Source organism: Rhinopithecus roxellana, chromosome 4 (genome assembly GCF_007565055.1).
Source record: "Rhinopithecus roxellana isolate Shanxi Qingling chromosome 4, ASM756505v1, whole genome shotgun sequence".
In the NCBI taxonomy this organism is placed as follows: Eukaryota; Metazoa; Chordata; class Mammalia; order Primates; family Cercopithecidae; genus Rhinopithecus; species Rhinopithecus roxellana.
The window spans coordinates 70,696,083-70,713,279 of NC_044552.1; the positions used below are offsets into that span (position 1 = coordinate 70,696,083).

At 43.9% G+C, this 17,197-nt stretch overlaps 1 protein-coding gene across 5 annotated transcripts in view; it reads left to right on the forward strand.

Moving 5' to 3' along the window:
* Positions 1-17,197, forward strand: part of TULP4 (TUB like protein 4) — a 287,789-nt gene that overhangs the window by 194,713 nt on the left and 75,879 nt on the right. For all 5 annotated transcript variants that reach the window (XM_030928937.1, XM_030928940.1, XM_030928938.1 and 2 more), the window contains one exon: positions 8,605-8,766. In XM_030928937.1, the coding sequence (XP_030784797.1) occupies positions 8,605-8,766 (162 nt within the window). The remainder of the gene's footprint in view (positions 1-8,604; positions 8,767-17,197) is intronic.

Consider the following 17,197-nt stretch of genomic DNA (forward strand, 5'->3'; position numbering starts at 1 on the left):
GCGCCCGCCACCATGCCCAGCTAACTTTTATTTTTTTTATTTTTTTTTATTTTTAGTAGAGACGGGGTTTCACCATGTTAGCCAGGATGGTCTCCATCTCCTGACCTCGTGATCCGCCTGCCTCAGCCTCCCAAAGTGCTGGGATTGCAGGCGTGAGCCACTGGACCCAGCCGAAATGATAAATGTTTAAAGAGATAGGGTATTAACTCTGATTTGATCATTATACTGTGTATTCATGCATTATACTATGTATAAATATATACATTTATTATACATATGTACATTTATTATGGGCCAGTTATAAATTAATTCTTTTAAATTTAAACTTCTTCTCTTTGGAAGATACCATTTAAAAATGAAAAGGCAGGCTGGGCGCGGTGGCTCAAGCCTGTAATCCCAGCACTTTGGGAGGCCGAGACGGGCGGATCACGAGGTCAGGAGATCGAGACCATCCTGGCTAACATGGTGAAACCTCGTCTCTACTAAAATATACAAAAAACTAGCCGGGCGAGGTGGCGGGCGCCTGTAGTCCCAGCTACTCGGGAGGCTGAGGCAGGAGAATGGCGTGAACCCAGGAGGCGGCGCTTGCAGTGAGCCGAGATTGCGCCACTGCGCTCCAGCCTGGGCGACAGAGCGAGACTCCGTCTCAAAAAAAAAAAAACAAATGAAAAGGCAAACCAAAAACTGGGAGAAAATATTTGAAATACACATATCTGATAAAGGATTATATCTAGAATTTGTAGAGAAATTTTATGACAGAAGGTGAAAACTGATATTTACTATATATATTTTAAATATATTTGCCTGCATTCATGTAATCATCCCTTGGTATCCATAGGGGATTGGTTCCAGGACTTCCCACAGATACCAAAATTCATGGATGCTCATGTATATGGTATAAAACGGTATAATGTTTGTATATAATCTTTGCACATCATCTTTTATACTTTATTTATTTATTTATTTATTTATTTATTTTGAGATGGCATCTCACTGTGTGTTGGAGAGCAATGGCTTCATACTGGCTCTGCCTCCCAGATTCAAGCAATTCTCCTGACTCAGCCTCTTGAGTAGCTGGGACTACAGATGCACATTACCGTGCCCGGCTAATTTTTGCATTTTGAGTAGAGACGGGGTTTCACCACGTTGATCAGGCTGGTCTCGAACTCCTGACCTCAAGTGATCCTCCTGCCTTGGTCTCCCAAAGTGCTGGGATTACAGGTGTGAGCCACTGCGCCCAGCCCATCTTGTATACTTTAAATCGTCTCTAGATTACTTGTAATACCTAATACAATGTAAATGCTAAATAAATAATTGTTATATTATTTAGGGATAATGACAAGGGGGAAAAAGCATACATGTTCAATACGAATGTAATTTTTTCCAATTATTTTTTATTGAAAGTTGGTTGAATTCATGGATACAGAATCCATGGATACAAATGGCAAACTGGGCCGGGCGCGGTGGCTCAAGCCTGTAATCCCAGCACTTTGGGAGGCCGAGGCGGGTGGATCACGAGGTCAGGAGATCGAGACCCTCCTGGCTAACATGGTGAAACCCCATCTCTACTGAAAATACAAAAAAAAAAACTAGCCGGGCGTGGTGGCGGGCGCCTGTAGTCCCAGCTACTCAGAGGCTGAGGCGGGAGAATGGCGGGAACCCGGGAGGCGGAGCTTGCAGCAATCCGAGATCGTGCCACTGCACTCCAGTCTGGGCGACACAGCGAGACTCCGTCTCAAAAAAAAACAAAAAGCAAATGGCAAACTGTATATGGAAAGGGATTTGAACAGATATACCCCAAAAGATGTGTAGATGATCAATCAACACATGAAATGATGCCCAACGTATTAGTCATTATGGAAATGCAAGTTAGAAAGACAATGTCATACACCTACTAGAGTAGTTAAAATGACTGACAACAGGCTGCCGTTGTGGCTGATGCCTGTAATCCCAGCACTTTGGGAAGCTGAGGCGGGCGCATCACCTGAGGTCAGGAGTTCGAGATCAGCCTGACCAACATGGAGAAACCTCGTCTCTACTAAAAATACAAAATTAGCCAGGTTTGGTAGCAGGTGCCTGTAATCCCAGCTACTTGGGAGACTGAGGCAGGAGAATTGCTTGAACCCAGGAGGTGGAGGTTGCGGTGAGCCAAGAATGTGCCATTGCACACTAGCCTGGACAAGAAGAGCAAAACTCTGTCTCAAAAAAAAAAAAAAAAAAAAAAAAACCAGCAGATCCAAGTGTAAAATGACATAATGACATAACCACTTTGGTTTTTTGAGACAGTGTCTCACTTTGTCGCCCAGGCTGAAGTGCAGTGGCGCGATCTTGGCTCTCTGCAACCTCCACCTCCCGGGTTCAAGCAGTTCTCCTATCTTAGCCTTCTGAGTAGCTAGGATTGCAGGCACTGCCATAACCACTTTGGAAAACAGTTTAGTAATTTCTTATACAGTTAAACATACATTTACCATATGGCCCAACAGTTCCACTCCTAGGTATTTACTCAATGAAATGAAATCATGTGTCATAAAAGTCCTGCACATGAATGTTCATAGTAATTTTATAATAACTAAGTGCTGGAAACAACCCAGCTGTCTAGCAATTTGTTTTAACTTTGTAGTTCAGAGGTACATGTGCAGATTTGTTACATAGGTAAACTTGTGTCGTGGGGGTTTGTTGTACACATGTTTTGTCACCCAGGTGTTAAGCTTTTAGTTATTTTTCCTGATCCTCTCCCTCTTTTCTACCCTTCATCTTCCACCCTCCGATAGGCCCCAGTATGTGTTGTTCCCCTCAATGTGTCCATGTGTTTTTGTCATTGTTAAGTGAGAACATGCTGTATTTGATTTTCTGTTCCTGTGTTAGTTTGCTAAACATAATGGCCTCCAGCTCCATCCGTGTTCCTGCAAAGGACATGATCTCGTTCTTTTTTTTTTTTTTTTTTGAGGCAAAGTCTTGCTCTGACACCAGGCTATAGTGCAGTGGCGCGATCTTGGCTCGCTATAACCTCCATCTCCCTCCCGGGTTCAAGTGATTCTCTTGCCTCAGCCTCCCGAGTAGCTGGGATTATAAGCATGTGCCACCATGCCCAGCTAATCTTTGTATTTTTAGTAGAGACGGGGTTTCACCATGTTGGCCAGGATGGTCTTGATCTCCTGACCTCGTGATCTGCCTACCTTGGCCTCCCAAAGTGCTGGGATTACAGGCATGAGCCACCGCGCCTAGCCTAATTTCATTCTTTTTTATGGCTGCATAATATTCCATGGTGTATGTGTACCACATTTTCTTTATCCAGTCTACCATTGATGGACATTTAGGTTGATTCAGTGTCTTTGCTGTTATAAATAGTGCTGCAGTGAACATACATGTGCGTGTGTCTTTATGACAGAAAGATTTATAGTCCTTTGGGTATATACCCCATAATGGGATTGCTGGATTTAATAGTAGTTCTGTTTTTAGGTCTTTGAGGAATCACTACACTGTTTTCCACAATGGCTGAACTAATTTACAATGTAACCAATAGTGTGTAAGTGTTCCTTTTTCTCTGCATCCTCTCCAGCATCTGTTACTCTTTGAGTTTTTATTTTATTTTATTATTACTTTTTTTTTTTTTTCGAGATGGAGCCTTGCTCTGTCGCTAGGCTAGAGTGCAGTGGCACAGTCTCAGCTCACTATAACCTCTGCCTCCCAGGTTCAAGCGGCTCTCCTGCCTCAGCCTCCCAAGTAGCTGGGACTACAGGCACGTGCCACCACACCCAGCTAATTTTTGTATTTTTAGTAGAGATGGGGCTTCAGCATGTTGGCCAGGATGGTCTCAATCTCTTAACCTTATGATCTGCTTGCCTCGGCCTCCCAAAATGCTAGGATTTACAGGCGTGAACCACCTTGCCCTATTTTTTGACTTTTTAATCATAGCCATTCCAACTGATGTGAGATGATATCTCATTGTGGTTTTGATTGCATTTCTCTAATCAGTGATGTTGAGCCTTTTTAAATATGCTTGTTGACTGCATGTATGTCTTCTTTTGAAAATTGTCAGTTCATATTTTTTGCCTACTTTTTAATGGAGTTGTTTTTTGTAAATTTGTTTATCCTTATAGATACTTTATATTAGACCTTTGTCAGATGCATACTTTGTGAAATTTTTCTCCCATTCTGTAGGTTATCTTTTTACTTTATTGATAGTTTCTTTTTTTTTTTTTTTTTTTTTTTGAGACGGAGTCTCGCTCTGTCGCCCAGGCTGGAGTGCAGTGGCCGGATCTCAGCTCGCTGCAAGCTCCGCCTCCCGGGTTTACGCCATTCTCCTGCCTCAGCCTCCCGAGTAGCTGGGACTACAGGCGCCCAGCACCTTGCCCGGCTAGTTTTTGTATTTTTTAGTAGAGACGGGGTTTCACTGTGTTAGCCAGGATGGTCTCGATCTTCTGACCTCGTGATCCGCCCGTCTCGGCCTCCCAAAGTGCTGGGATTACAGGCTTGAGCCACCGCGCCCGGCCCGATAGTTTCTTTTGCTGTTCTGAAGCTCTTTAGTTCAACTAGATCTTATTTGTCAATTTTTGCTTTTGTTGCGATTGCTTTTGGTATCTTCATCATGAAATCTTTGCCCGTTCCTATGTCCAGAATGGTATTGCCTAGATTTTCTTCCAGGGTTTTTATAGTTAAGTCTTTAATCTTGAGTTGATTTTTATATATTGTATAAGAAAGGGGTCCAGTTTCAATATTCTGCATATGGCTACCCAGTTATCCCAGCACCATTTATTGAATAGGGAGTCCTTTCCCCATTGTTTGTTTTTGTCACCTTTGTCAAAGATCAGATGGTTGTAAATGTGCAGCCTTATTTCTGGATTCTCTGTTCTGTTCCATTGGTCTGTGTGTCTGTTTTTGTACCAGTACCATGCTGTTTTGGTTACTGTATCCCTGTAGTATAGTTTGAAGTCAGGTAGCATGATGCCTCCAGCTTTATTCTTTTTGTTTAGGACTGCCTTGACTCTTTGGGCTCTTTTTTGGTTCCATATGAATTTTAAAATGTTCTGTGAAGAATGTCTTTGGTAGTTTGATAGAAATAGCATTAAATCTGTAAACCGTTTTGGGTAGTATGGCCCTTTTAGTGATATTGATTCTTCCTATCCATGAGCACGGAGTATGTTTCCATTTATTTGTGTCATCTCTGATTTCTTTCTTTCTTTCTTTTTTTTTTTTTTTTTTGAGTTAGAGTTTCACTCTTGTTGCCCAGGCTGGAGTGCAATGGCACGATCTCGACTCACCGCAACCTCCGCCTCCCAGGTTCAAGCAATTCTCCTGCCTCAGCCTCCCTAGTAGCTGGGATTATAGGCATGTGCCACCAAGCCCAGCTAATTTTGTATTTTTAGTAGAAACGGGGTTTCTCCATGTTGGTCAGGCTGGTCTCGAACTCCCGACCTCAGGTGATCCACCCGCCTCGGCCTCCCAAAGTGCTGGGATTATAGGCGTGAGCCACTGCGCCCGGCCTATCTCTGATTTCTTTGAGCAGTGTTTTGTAGTTCTCCTTGCAGAGATCCTTCACCTTGCTGGTTAGCTGTATTCCTAGGCGTTTTATTCTTTTTGTGGCAATTGCGAATAAGAGTTTGTTCCTGGTTTGGCTCTTGGTGGTGTGTAGGAATGCTAGTGATTTTTGTGTGTTGATTTTGTATCCTGAGACTTTGCTGAATAGCAATTTGGATAGACAAATTGTGGTATATTCGTACAGTGGAATAATATGTATAAAAAGGAATGAACTACTGACACACATAATTCAGATGACTCTCAACATCTTTATGCTGAGTAAAAGTATTTAGACACAGAAGGTCTCATTCGTGTAAAATTCTAGAATGAACAACAGTTACAGAAATCAGATCACTGTTTGCCTAGGACTAGGGTTGGGGATTGACTCCTGGGGCGAAGGGGGACTTTACTGCATGTAAATTATACCTTAATAAAGTTATTTTTAAAAGGAAAATATTAACAACTACTTGCCAACTGTTTTGAAAACTTACGTGAAATGGACAAATTCCTTTTCAAAATTATCAGAACTTTTTTTTTTTTTAAGATAGAGTCTCTCTCTGTTGCTAGGCTGGAGTGCAGTGGCACCATCTTGGCTCACTGCAACCTCCACCTCCTGGGTTCCAGCAATTCTCCTGCCTCAGCCTCCCGAGTAGCTACTGCAGGTGCGCACCACCACGCCCAGCTAATTTTTGTATTTTTAGTAGAGACGGGGTTTCACCATGTTGGCCAGATGGTCTTGATCTCTTGACCTTGTGGTCCGGCTGCCTCGACCTGTCAAAGTGCTGGAATTACAGGCGTGAACCACCGCGCCCAGCCCTAAAATATCAGAACTGACTCAAGAAGTAAAAAGGTTGAAAGTTTAGACTGGGTGCAGTGCTTCACACCTGTAATTCCAGCACTTTGGGAGGCCGAGGCAGACTGATCACTTGAGGTCAGGAGTTGGAGACCAGCCTGGCCAACATGGCAAAACCCCATCTCTACTAAAAATACAAAAATTAGCTGGATGTGGTGGTGCGTGCCTGTAATCCCAGCTACTCAGAAGACTGAGGCAAGAGAATCGCTTGGACCCGGGAGGTGGAGGTTGCACTGAGCCAAGATTGTGTCACTGCATTCCAGACTGGCAACAGAGCAAAACTCTGTCTCAAAAGAAAACGTGAAAGTTTAGTACTAGAACTATTAAATTGAAGAAGTGGTTAATAATCTCCCCATTACAAAAATACATAGCCAGATGATTTGGCAGGCTTGTCTACTAAACTTTGAAGCAACAAATCATCTCAGTTTATACAAATTCTCCCAGGCATTGGAAAAAGAGAGACTACTTCAGCCCATCCTGAGAGAGGTAACATAACCCTGCTAAATCCAGAGATGTACATTACCAAAACAAAATCACAGGTCTACTACATTCATGAATGCAGATGCAGAAAATCTAAAGACACTAGCAAATCAGTTTCAGCTGTGCATACAAAAGACAATACTTTACCTCTAAATTGGACTCTGGTAGGTATGCAAGCATAGGATGATGTGTAAAAATCCATACAAACAAATTACCACAGTAGATTAATAGAGGGAAAAATGTGATCATTTGAATAGATGTAATAAATGCATTTGATAAACTTAACACCCAAGTATAAGTAATGTTTTTCAGTTAGATTTTTTTTTTCCTTCATTCTGATTGAGGGGGTATTGTTAGCAAGACTGAGGGGGAATATAATCAGAAACTTAGAGCTTTACTATTTTGGTAAGGGGCCCACAGACACTGATGGAGAATCTATTACTAACCATAAGTGAGAGGCAGTGTAACAGTGGTTGAAAGGAAGGACCCTGTAGCCAGCTTTTCCTGGGATTTTTCCTGTTTCTGTCTCTTGCCTCCTCTGTTGACTGAGTCTTCTCTGTAGATGAGAACAATAATACCTTCCATAGGCCGTTGACTTGAGGCTTAATGAATTAATGTACATGAAACACATAGAACGCTGTTGATGCACAGTATGCACTGAAGTCAGTTTCAGTCATTTTTCTTAAAAATATTTCTTTAGAGACAATACCTTACTCTGTCACCCAGGCTGGAGTATAGAGGCACAGTGATAGCTCACTAACGCCTCAACCTCCTAGGCTCAAGCAATCCTCCCACCTCAGCCTCCTGAGTAGTTAAGACCACAGGTGTGTGCCACCACTGCCGACTAATTATTTTGAGACAGAGTCTCACTCTGTTGACCAGGCTGGAGTGCAATGGTGCGCTCTTGGCTCACTGCAGCCTCTGCCTCCCAGGTTCAAGTGATTCTCTCACCTCTGCCTCCTGAGTAGCTGGGGCTACAGGCACGCACCATCACGCTTGCCTCATTTTTGTATTTTTAGTAGAGACGGGGTTTCACCATGTTGGCCAGGCTAGTCTCGAACTCCTGACCTCAAGTGATCTGCCTGCCTCAGCCTCCCAAAGTGCTGGGATTACAGGCATGAGCACCGCACCTGACCCCGACTAATTCTTTTTTTTTTTTTTTTTTTTGAGACGGAGTCTCGCTCTGTCGCCCGGGCTGGAGTGCAGTGGCCGGATCTCAGCTCACTGCAAGCTCCGCCTCCCGGGTTTACGCCATTCTCCTGCCTCAGCCTCCCGAGTAGCTGGGACTACAGGCGCCCGCCACCTCACCCGGCTAGTTTTTTGTATTTTTTAGTAGAGACGGGGTTTCACCATGTTAGCCAGGATGGTCTCGATCTTCTGACCTCGTGATCCGCCCGTCTCGGCCTCCCAAAGTGCTGGGATTACAGGCTTGAGCCACCGCGCCCGGCCGACCCCGACTAATTCTTAAATTTTTTGTAGAGGTAGGATCTCGCTATGTTGTCTAGGCTGGGCTCGAACTCCTGGCTTCAAATGATCTTCTCACTTTGGCTTCCCAGCATTCTGGGTTTACAGGCATGAGGCACTGTGGCTGGCCTCAATAATTTTTTTTAAAGCTTTCAAATAACGTATGTTATGTTTTAAGGCCATCTCCATCTTAGCCAAAAAGCTAAGTTAATGACTATGTGTAGACTTTGATAAAAGTGTTTTCCTCTTCAGATTACAAATTGACCCTTTTCTGTGTGTGTGTCCCCAAGGTGAGTGATTTCACGTGGAGCCATGATGGAACTCAAGCACTTATTTCCTATCGAGATGGGTTTGTCCTGGTTGGTTCTGTCAGTGGACAAAGACACTGGTCATCCGAAATCAACTTGGAAAGTCAAATTACGTGTGGCATATGGACTCCTGATGACCAACAGGTAACACCTCTGAAATGTGGTGGGTGTGTGATGTTAAAATCATGTGAGCTCGGAGGGAAGAAAGGGGCAGGAGAAGGGGAGCTGGTGCAAAAGCCTCTTTAAGAATCACAATGGAGGCTGGGCGCGGTGGCTCACGCCTGTAATCCCAGCACTTTGGGAGGCCGAGGTGGGCGGATCATGAGATCAGGAGATCGAGACCATCCTGGCTAATACGGTGAAACCCCGTCTCTACTAAAAATACAAACAAATTAGCTGGGTGTGGTGGTGGGCGCCTATAGTCCCAGCTACTCAGGAGGCTGAGGCAGGAGAATGGCGTGAACCCGGGAGACAGATGTTGCAGTGAGCCGAGATTGTGCCACTGTACTCCAGCCTGGGCGACTGAGAGAGACTGTCTCAAAAAAAAAAAAAAAGGAAAACTGTCCAAGTAAAAATTAAAACAAAAATTTTAAATGAATCATAAATTGGAGAAACAACATTTCCCACCAATATGGTAACATTAATTTAACATTTTAATTATATAAAATGTGCATACACTTTTATTAATAAAATCTGCATAAATATGCAGTTGATATTAGATATCAACTAAGTTGATACGAAGCTAAAACAATCAGGATAGGACATGGGATGTGTGGTATATTCCTACATCGTAAGACAACAAAGAAGCCCATGCATGTGCTAAAAAGAGCTGGAGGGAAGTGAATCAAAAGATTATAAGCAGTTATTTTATGCTAATGAGCCCCTGGTTCATTTTTTAAAAATTGAATTTCAAAATTTAATATGCCTGTTTGACTTTCATGAGAAAATAACATGTACGAACAATACAATTCTATATTGATAATTCATTTTGGAGGCCGAGCATGGTGGCTCACGCCTGTAATCCCACCACTTTGGGAGGCCAAGGCGAGTGGATCACCTAAGGTCAGGAGTTTGAGACCAGGCTAACCAATATGGTGAACCCCTTCTCTGCTAAAAAAAATTACAAAAATTAGCCAGGCATGGTGGTGGGCACCTGTAGTCCCAACTACTCAAAAGCTGAGACAGGAGAATTGCTTGAACCAGGAGGTAGAGGTTGAAGTGAGCTGCGATTGTGCCACTGCACTCCAGCCTAGACGACAGAGCAAGACTCCATCTCAAAAATGAAATGAAATGAAATGAAATGAAATTCATTTTTAAAATATAAGGATTGACTAGTTAAAACCTTTGTAAATATAAAACTTGTGTTTTCCTTGTACAGCAGAGTACATATAATGCCAGGATGTTTTGTAGCAGAGATTTAAGTTTATTATTGGTTAAAGAAACCAAGCAGTATAATATGGAACCATAACTTTCATATTTGAGCCACTTTTTTTTAACTGAATTGCTTTCCTCTAGTCACTATATATTTAATGTTTCATTTTTCAAGTAAAAAGGCAAATATTTTTTCTCTTCTCAAAATTGGTATTATGAGATTTATGAAAAGGTGTTTTCAACTCCATGTTTCTTCCCTTGCTTTCCCCCAAAGACTTCCAGTTATCCCTAGTATTTGTGTGTATTTATATGAAATGCTTAGATTCGTTTATTGTAAAGCTGCATTTTTTTTTTACTACCCCCAGAGTCTCAGAAGTGTGTTGCATTAAGTGACCTTGCCCAAGTGACCTTGCCTAAGGCACCTGATCTCTCCTGTGTCGGTTTCTCCTGTGTGACAAGGACTATGTATTATTTCCTGCCTAATCCGCAGGGCTTTTGTAATGATCAAATGAAGGAACAGATGTGAAAGCCCTTAAAAAGCCAGGAGTGGAAGTCTTGGCTTCACATTCTTTCCTCGCCTAGAGTGGTGGAACTCATGAGCCATCTGTGAGGTTCATCTCAGGGTCCTCTGATGAGTTGTACCAGCCAGTGTCCCCAGCACACTGCGCACATGTAGGACAGGCAGGGAGTCCACTGGGAATACAGCAGTGAGAGAGATGTGGCTCTTGCCTTTGAGGTACAATTGGACCTGTTGAGGAGACAGACCTCTCCTTACACAGAATACTGCTGCCATGGCTTGGCAACGTGTGGAGGAGGACTTCCCAGGAAGGGCTGGCTGTGACTCCCAAGTTGAATCTGGGGTATGTTGTTCCAGGCAGCCTGAGCAGAGTTCCAGAGTATTGACACCATAGTGTGCATGTACCACAGGGAGTGGTTTCCTGCTGCTCTGGAATGTGAAGGGGGACTCCTGGGGCTGGAGGAGTCGGTAGGACAATGGCCATGGGAAGCATGGAGACCATGCTGACGTGCCTGGCCTTGACTCTGTAGACCTTGGTGTGAGGAAAGAGCTGATGTGGCAAGCAACTGGGCCCTTGGCCCCAGCCTCTGTCCTGATGACTGCTTTTATTAACAGGTGGGATTTTCTTCTAGGAAAGTGCCCCCACTGCCTTTAAATAAAAGGGTTGCAGCAGGGTGCCTGTTGTCTCAGCTAGTCAGGAGGCTGAGGTGGGAGGCTCACTTGAGCCCAGGAGTTCTTGAGACCAGCCTAGGCAACATAGCGGGACCCCATCTCTTTAAAAAAACAAATATTAAAAAAAAAAAAAAAAAAGGGATTACAGGTCATTGAAGCAATAAGGACCCTGGGAAGAATTTACCACAGAGAAGATGTGTGTCAGGCACTCTTGTCAGTCCTGTTTGAACTGGGACATAGAGCAGGAATACTCCTCTTCCCGTCTCTGCCACTCATTCATATCTGTTGCTCGGTTTATTTTATTAGTGAAAAAATAGTACAAACACAGTTTGTGCGCCAGCCTAATGGCTATAATGTCAGGAGTTCGGTGTGGAAAGCAGCACCTCTGCAGCTCAGAGGGCTCTGAACAGTGGACATGAAGGTAGAGCAGCAGGAAACCGACTCAGTCTCTTCGTGCTTCCCCGAGAACTTTCTGCCTTTAATGTGAGTTAAAACAGCTTCCAGAAGTAAACCTTTTCCTCACATCTTGAGCTATTTTGGATTATAGTGGAATTTTAGGCTACTTCCTGTCAACTTTAAAAAATATAAACCGTACATGGCTGGGCGCAGTGGCTCACTCCTCTAATTCCAGCACTTTGGGAGGCCAAGGCGGGTGGATCACCTGAGGTTAGGAGTTCGAGACCAGCCTGACCAAATTGGCGAAACCCCGTCTCTACTAAAAATACAAAAATTAGCTGGGCGTGGTGGTGTGCGTCTGTATTGTGCACTGTGTTGCCAACTTTCTGTTACGAATGTGTTCAAATGTACAGAAAAGTTGAGAAAAACCTCCCTGAGACAAATTGCCATATTTGCACTTTATATATGTGCTTCCTGAGAATAAAGCCTTTCACCTGCACAGGCACCCCTAAGAAATTAGCAATGACATTATCTGGTATCTAGGCTATCTTCGTATTTCCTGAATTGTTACAGGAATGTGTTTCATAGTCTTTTTTGGTTTTTTGGAACCAGGATCCAGTTTAATTCACGTACAGCAGTTGGTTGTTCTGTCTCTTTAGTCTTTTAGTCTAGAACAGTTTCCTTTTTTTTAAATTGACTTTTTCATGAAGTCAGTGTGGCTACCTTATAGGCTGTCCCCACACTCTAGATTTGTCTGATTGTGGTTACTCATAGTATCATTTCCTTCCAGCCCTTGTATTTCCTATAAACTGGAAGTTGAGTCTAGATTAGAGTAGGAGTAAACAGTTTTGGTAAGAATACTTTAAAGGTAACATATTCTTTACTCTGAACCACACTAAAACTCTCATCCCAGTCTGAGGGTTGCTGAGTTTGATGGAACCTTTGTAAAAACAAAAGTTGCCAGGCACAGTGGCTCACGCCTGTAATCCCAACACTTTGGGAGGCCGAGGAGTGTGGATCATGAGGTCAGGAGATCGAGATCATCCTGGCTAACACGGTGAATCCCCGTCTCTACTAAAAATACAAAAAAATTAGCCAGGTGTGGTGGCACGCGCCTGTAGCCCCAGCTACTCTGGAGTCTGAGGCGGAGAATTACTTGAACCTGGGAGGCATTGCAGTGAGCTGAGATGGTGCCACTGCACTCCAGCCTGGGCAACAAGAGGGAAACTTTGTCTCAAAAAGAAGTTATTTTTCACAGTATGTTGTTAATGTCATCTACACTTAAACAGCTAATTTGTTCAAAGGATGTGTTTTACTTCAGGCTAAAATTTGTCTTCCATTAAATTGCAAGAAGGGAATGTAATCCTACTTGGAATCTATTTAGTGGGTAAGGACTCTATATTAGTTTGCTTGGGCTGCCATGACACAATATCACAGACTGGGCAGTTTCAACAACAGAAATGTATTTCTCACAGTTCTGGAGGCTGGAAGTCCAAGATCAAGCTGTTGGCAGGTCTGATTTCTCCTGAGTTCTGTCTTCTTGGCTTACAGACACCTGCCTTCTTATTGTGTTCTCACATGGACTTTTCTCTGTGCACCCACATTTCCAGTGTCTCTTCCTCTTCCTGTAAGGGCACCAGTCCTATTGGATTAGGGTCCCACCCATACTACCCCATTTAACTGTAATTACCTCTTTACAGGCTCCATCTCCAAAAATAGTCACATTGGGGGTTCAATACATTTGTTCAACAAAATTCAGCATATGAGTTTTGGAGCATGCAATTCAGTTCGTAATAGACTGATAGAAAATATTTTGGAGAACAGAAAAGTTACAGAAGAAATAGTGATATAAACTCAGCTTTAGAAACTTGGGATATATTTATAAATAGAACGGGTTTTATAGGGCTTGGGAGCAAACCAGAATGACACAAAGAGAAAATGTCAAATAAATGTAAGTATGACTGGGAAGAATATCTGGGTCCTAAGTTGATCCAGAGTAATGCTGCAACAGTGAAGCTTTTGCAGTTCTGGAAACACCGAGCATCACAGCAGAGTGTGCCACAGAGAATGTTTCATTGCCTCTGTGTTCTCCTTGGGTTTAGGAGAATACCTTGCCCCTTGATATGTGAAAGTTATTTGAGACGTTGACATTTTGAAATATTCTTCCAGCATGTTTTGGATCTTAGCTAACTGCCAATTCACTTGCAAAGCCTTTCAACTAGAGAATGCGGTGAGAACCTGAGCTGTGTTTCCATGAAAAAGGTAGACTTGCCAATATGCTACCCAGCATTTCCAGGCTGAGTGTGGTCCTCCTAGGGCGGTGACTAGCTGATGTGACTGAGGCCACTGAGGATAGGTCAAAAGAAGATCCCCATACTTCAGTTTGAGACTCCAGTTTGAATGTGGAAGAATTTTGTGGTAACTTCTGAATGAAAGTTACCACATACATAAAATGGCATGGGAAGAAAACCCTCTCCTTGTTCCTGCCCTTCCTGGGGGATCTCCAGGAAGTAGCCCCCAGGCATTTCTCTGCTGTGGGAGACAACGGGTTCTGCCAAGAACTCTTCCCAGACTGTGGCTTTGTCCCTGTGTCATCTCTAACACCCCATCTCCACAGAGCTCCTGCAGTGAGGCACATAAATAATTTGGGTGCATGAACCATTTTTAAAATCATCTTAAGACAATTCCAGGGCGTTACAGCTTATGGAAGTTAGTGACACCCATTTCCCCCCACAGTCAGGGTAGCTCCCGTCCTGCGTCAAGCAAAGATGTGTATCCTTTGTGTATCTTCCGGGCATTTGCAGCTTCCCTCCCCAGTCACTGGTTCCTGTTTCTTACCCCAGGAGCCACAGAGCATGCTTCTCTCTGGGCTCTTGGCCTCAGATGCGATCTCCTTGGCAGCCTGGTGCTTCCGTCCTCTGCTTGGCTACCTTGGTTGGCATCTTCTAGACCCTGTCAACATATCCAGGCACGTCCTTTCTAGCAATGCCTCTCCCAGCTGGATCTCACCTCCTCCTCCCATCCCTGTCATCTTCTTCCCTGGCTCTTACATGGCATGCCTTTCCAACTCGTTCCCCCTTCTGAGGTTCCAACCTCAGGCCTCTTCCCTTTTTCCTATCCTTTGGGTGATTTCTTCTACTGCCACAGATGCATCAGCTCCCGTCTGTCCGCTGCCGGCTCCCCACACCTGTCCCGCACTCATCGCTCTTGTCCTTCACACTGCGATACCATCACTGTCACCACCACCACCATGCCTGCAGAGCAACTCCGGGTAGATGTAGACATTGCTCTAGTCCACTGTGGTCTGAACTTAGCATCCTCTCCACCCCTCTCTCCTCCCTCTGGCCCCTCAGCTGCACTCCTCTCTTGCTCATCTTGTATGCCCTAGACTGGGAATTGCTCATCGTTTGTGTCCTAAACTGGGAATCATTTATGCCCTAAACTGGGACTTTTCTTTTTCTTTTTCTTTTTTTTTTTTTTTGAGATGGAGTCTCGCTCTGTTGCCCAGTGGCACGATCTCAGCTCACTGCAACCTCTGCCTCCCGGGTTCAAGTGATTATCGTGCCTCACCCTCCCAAGTAGCTGGGACTGCACAGGCATGTGCCACCATGCCTGGCTCATTTTTGTATTTTTAGTAAAGACGAGATTTCACCATGTTGGCTAGGCTGGTCTCGAATTCCTGACCTCAAGTGATCCGCCCGCCTCAGCCTCCTAAAGTGTTGGGACTACAGGTGTGAGCCACCATGCCTGGCCTGGACTCTCTTTTCTGTACCTCCAACCTTCATTTAGTCACCAGGTCCTGTTGATTCTACTTCCTGTGTTTCTCTCTGGGACTATTTATTTTTACTTAAAGTTTATAGATGATTGTGCTCAAACCAGCTTAACTGAAAGTATTTAAGGTTTCACATAACTTGACCAGAATGTGTCACTTGAAGGGAAGTTAATGGTTCTCCTGAAATACAGGTACAGATATACCTCACTTTATATAGTGGATGAAAGAATGTAGGTAAAGTGAATTTTTGAAAACATGATTATATTTTAACTACCCACCTACAGGAATCTCCCTATTTAAAGAATATTCTATAGAAATTGCCCTTGCTTAGAAGGTAGTTGTTTTTGAAATTAGAATTCTTCACCTAGTACATGTTTTTGCTAGCAATATCCAGGTTTTAGTTTTCTGGGAGTAGAAGTAATATTTCTTTATAAATACTAAAACTTTTTAAAAGGAGAGAGTCTTAAATCTGGTATTTTCTTAGACACTTTTTTTTTTTTTTTTTTTTGAGACAGAGTCTCGCTCTGTCTCCCAGGCTGGAGTGCAGTGGCCGGATCTCAGCTCACTGCAAGCTCCGCCTCCCGGGTTTACGCCATTCTCCTGCCTCAGCCTCCCGAGTAGCTGGGACTACAGGCGCCCGCCACGGCGCCCAGCTAGTTTCTTAGATGCTCTTAAAGCATGATTTCAAATAAAGTAGAAAGAGTTCGGGCTGATAAGTATTAAATAGTCACCATGATAAAGCTTTTAGCTTTTCAGGTCTTGGCACATGCAGTACTAGTAGGTGGCATTTTCTTCTCTAGCCTCAGTGCTGGTTGTATTTAGTTTTGTGTTTTTTAAACCTACAAAGAGGGAAGGTTTATCCTTTTTGCTTTGGGATGCAAAAGGTAGGTCCCAAATCCCTTCTCATCTGCTAAGGAGGTTTTGCACCCTGTGCGATCTGTTGTGTGCTAGTGTGATCATGTCCCTGAGGCCACTGGGTCTTCATGGCAGCTAGGCACTGTCAGGTCATCTGGGGACAGAAGCAGTAACAGTCATGGAATGCCTGTGCACCTCTGGGACATTTGTGAGATGAAAGCTTTTTCATGTACATGTTTTGCAAGAAATAATGACCTTCATTTGCTATTTGGAGTGGAGTGGAATCAGGACCTGAGTAATTAGTGTAATAGGATTATTTAAAAGAATATTTTAGGCCGGGCGCGGTGGCTCAAGCCTGTAATCCCAGCACTTTGGGAGGCCGAGACGGGCAGATCACGAGGTCAGGAGATCGAGACCATCCTGGCTAATACGGTGAAACCCTGTCTCTACTTAAAAATACAAAAAAAAAAAACTAGCCGGGCGACGAGGCGGGCGCCTGTAGTCCCAGCTACTGGGGAGGCTGAGGCAGGAGAATGGCGTAAACCCGGGAGGCGGAGCTTGCAGTGAGCTGAGATCCGGCCACTGCACTCCAGCCTGGGTGGCAGAGCAAGACTCCGTCTCAAAAAAAAAAAAGAATATTTTAGTACAGAATTTTAAATTCATTTAGTTCAAATGGTTTAAAAATAAATTTTAGGTCCTAAGGCCTAAAATCATGCCTGTAATCTTAGCACTTTGGGAGGCCAGAGCAGGAGAATTGCTTGAGGCCAAGCGTTCAAGACCAACCAGGGTAATGTAGCAAGACCCCATCTCTACAGAAAATTAAAAACTAGCCAGGTGCAGTGGCACAGTCCAGTGGTCCTAGCTACTCAGGAGGCTGAGGTGGGAGGATTGCTTGAGCCTGGAAGGTCGAGGCTGCAGTGAGCTGTGATTGCTCACTGCACTCCAGCCTGGGGAACAGAGCGAGACCCTGTCTCAAATAAAATAAAAATAAT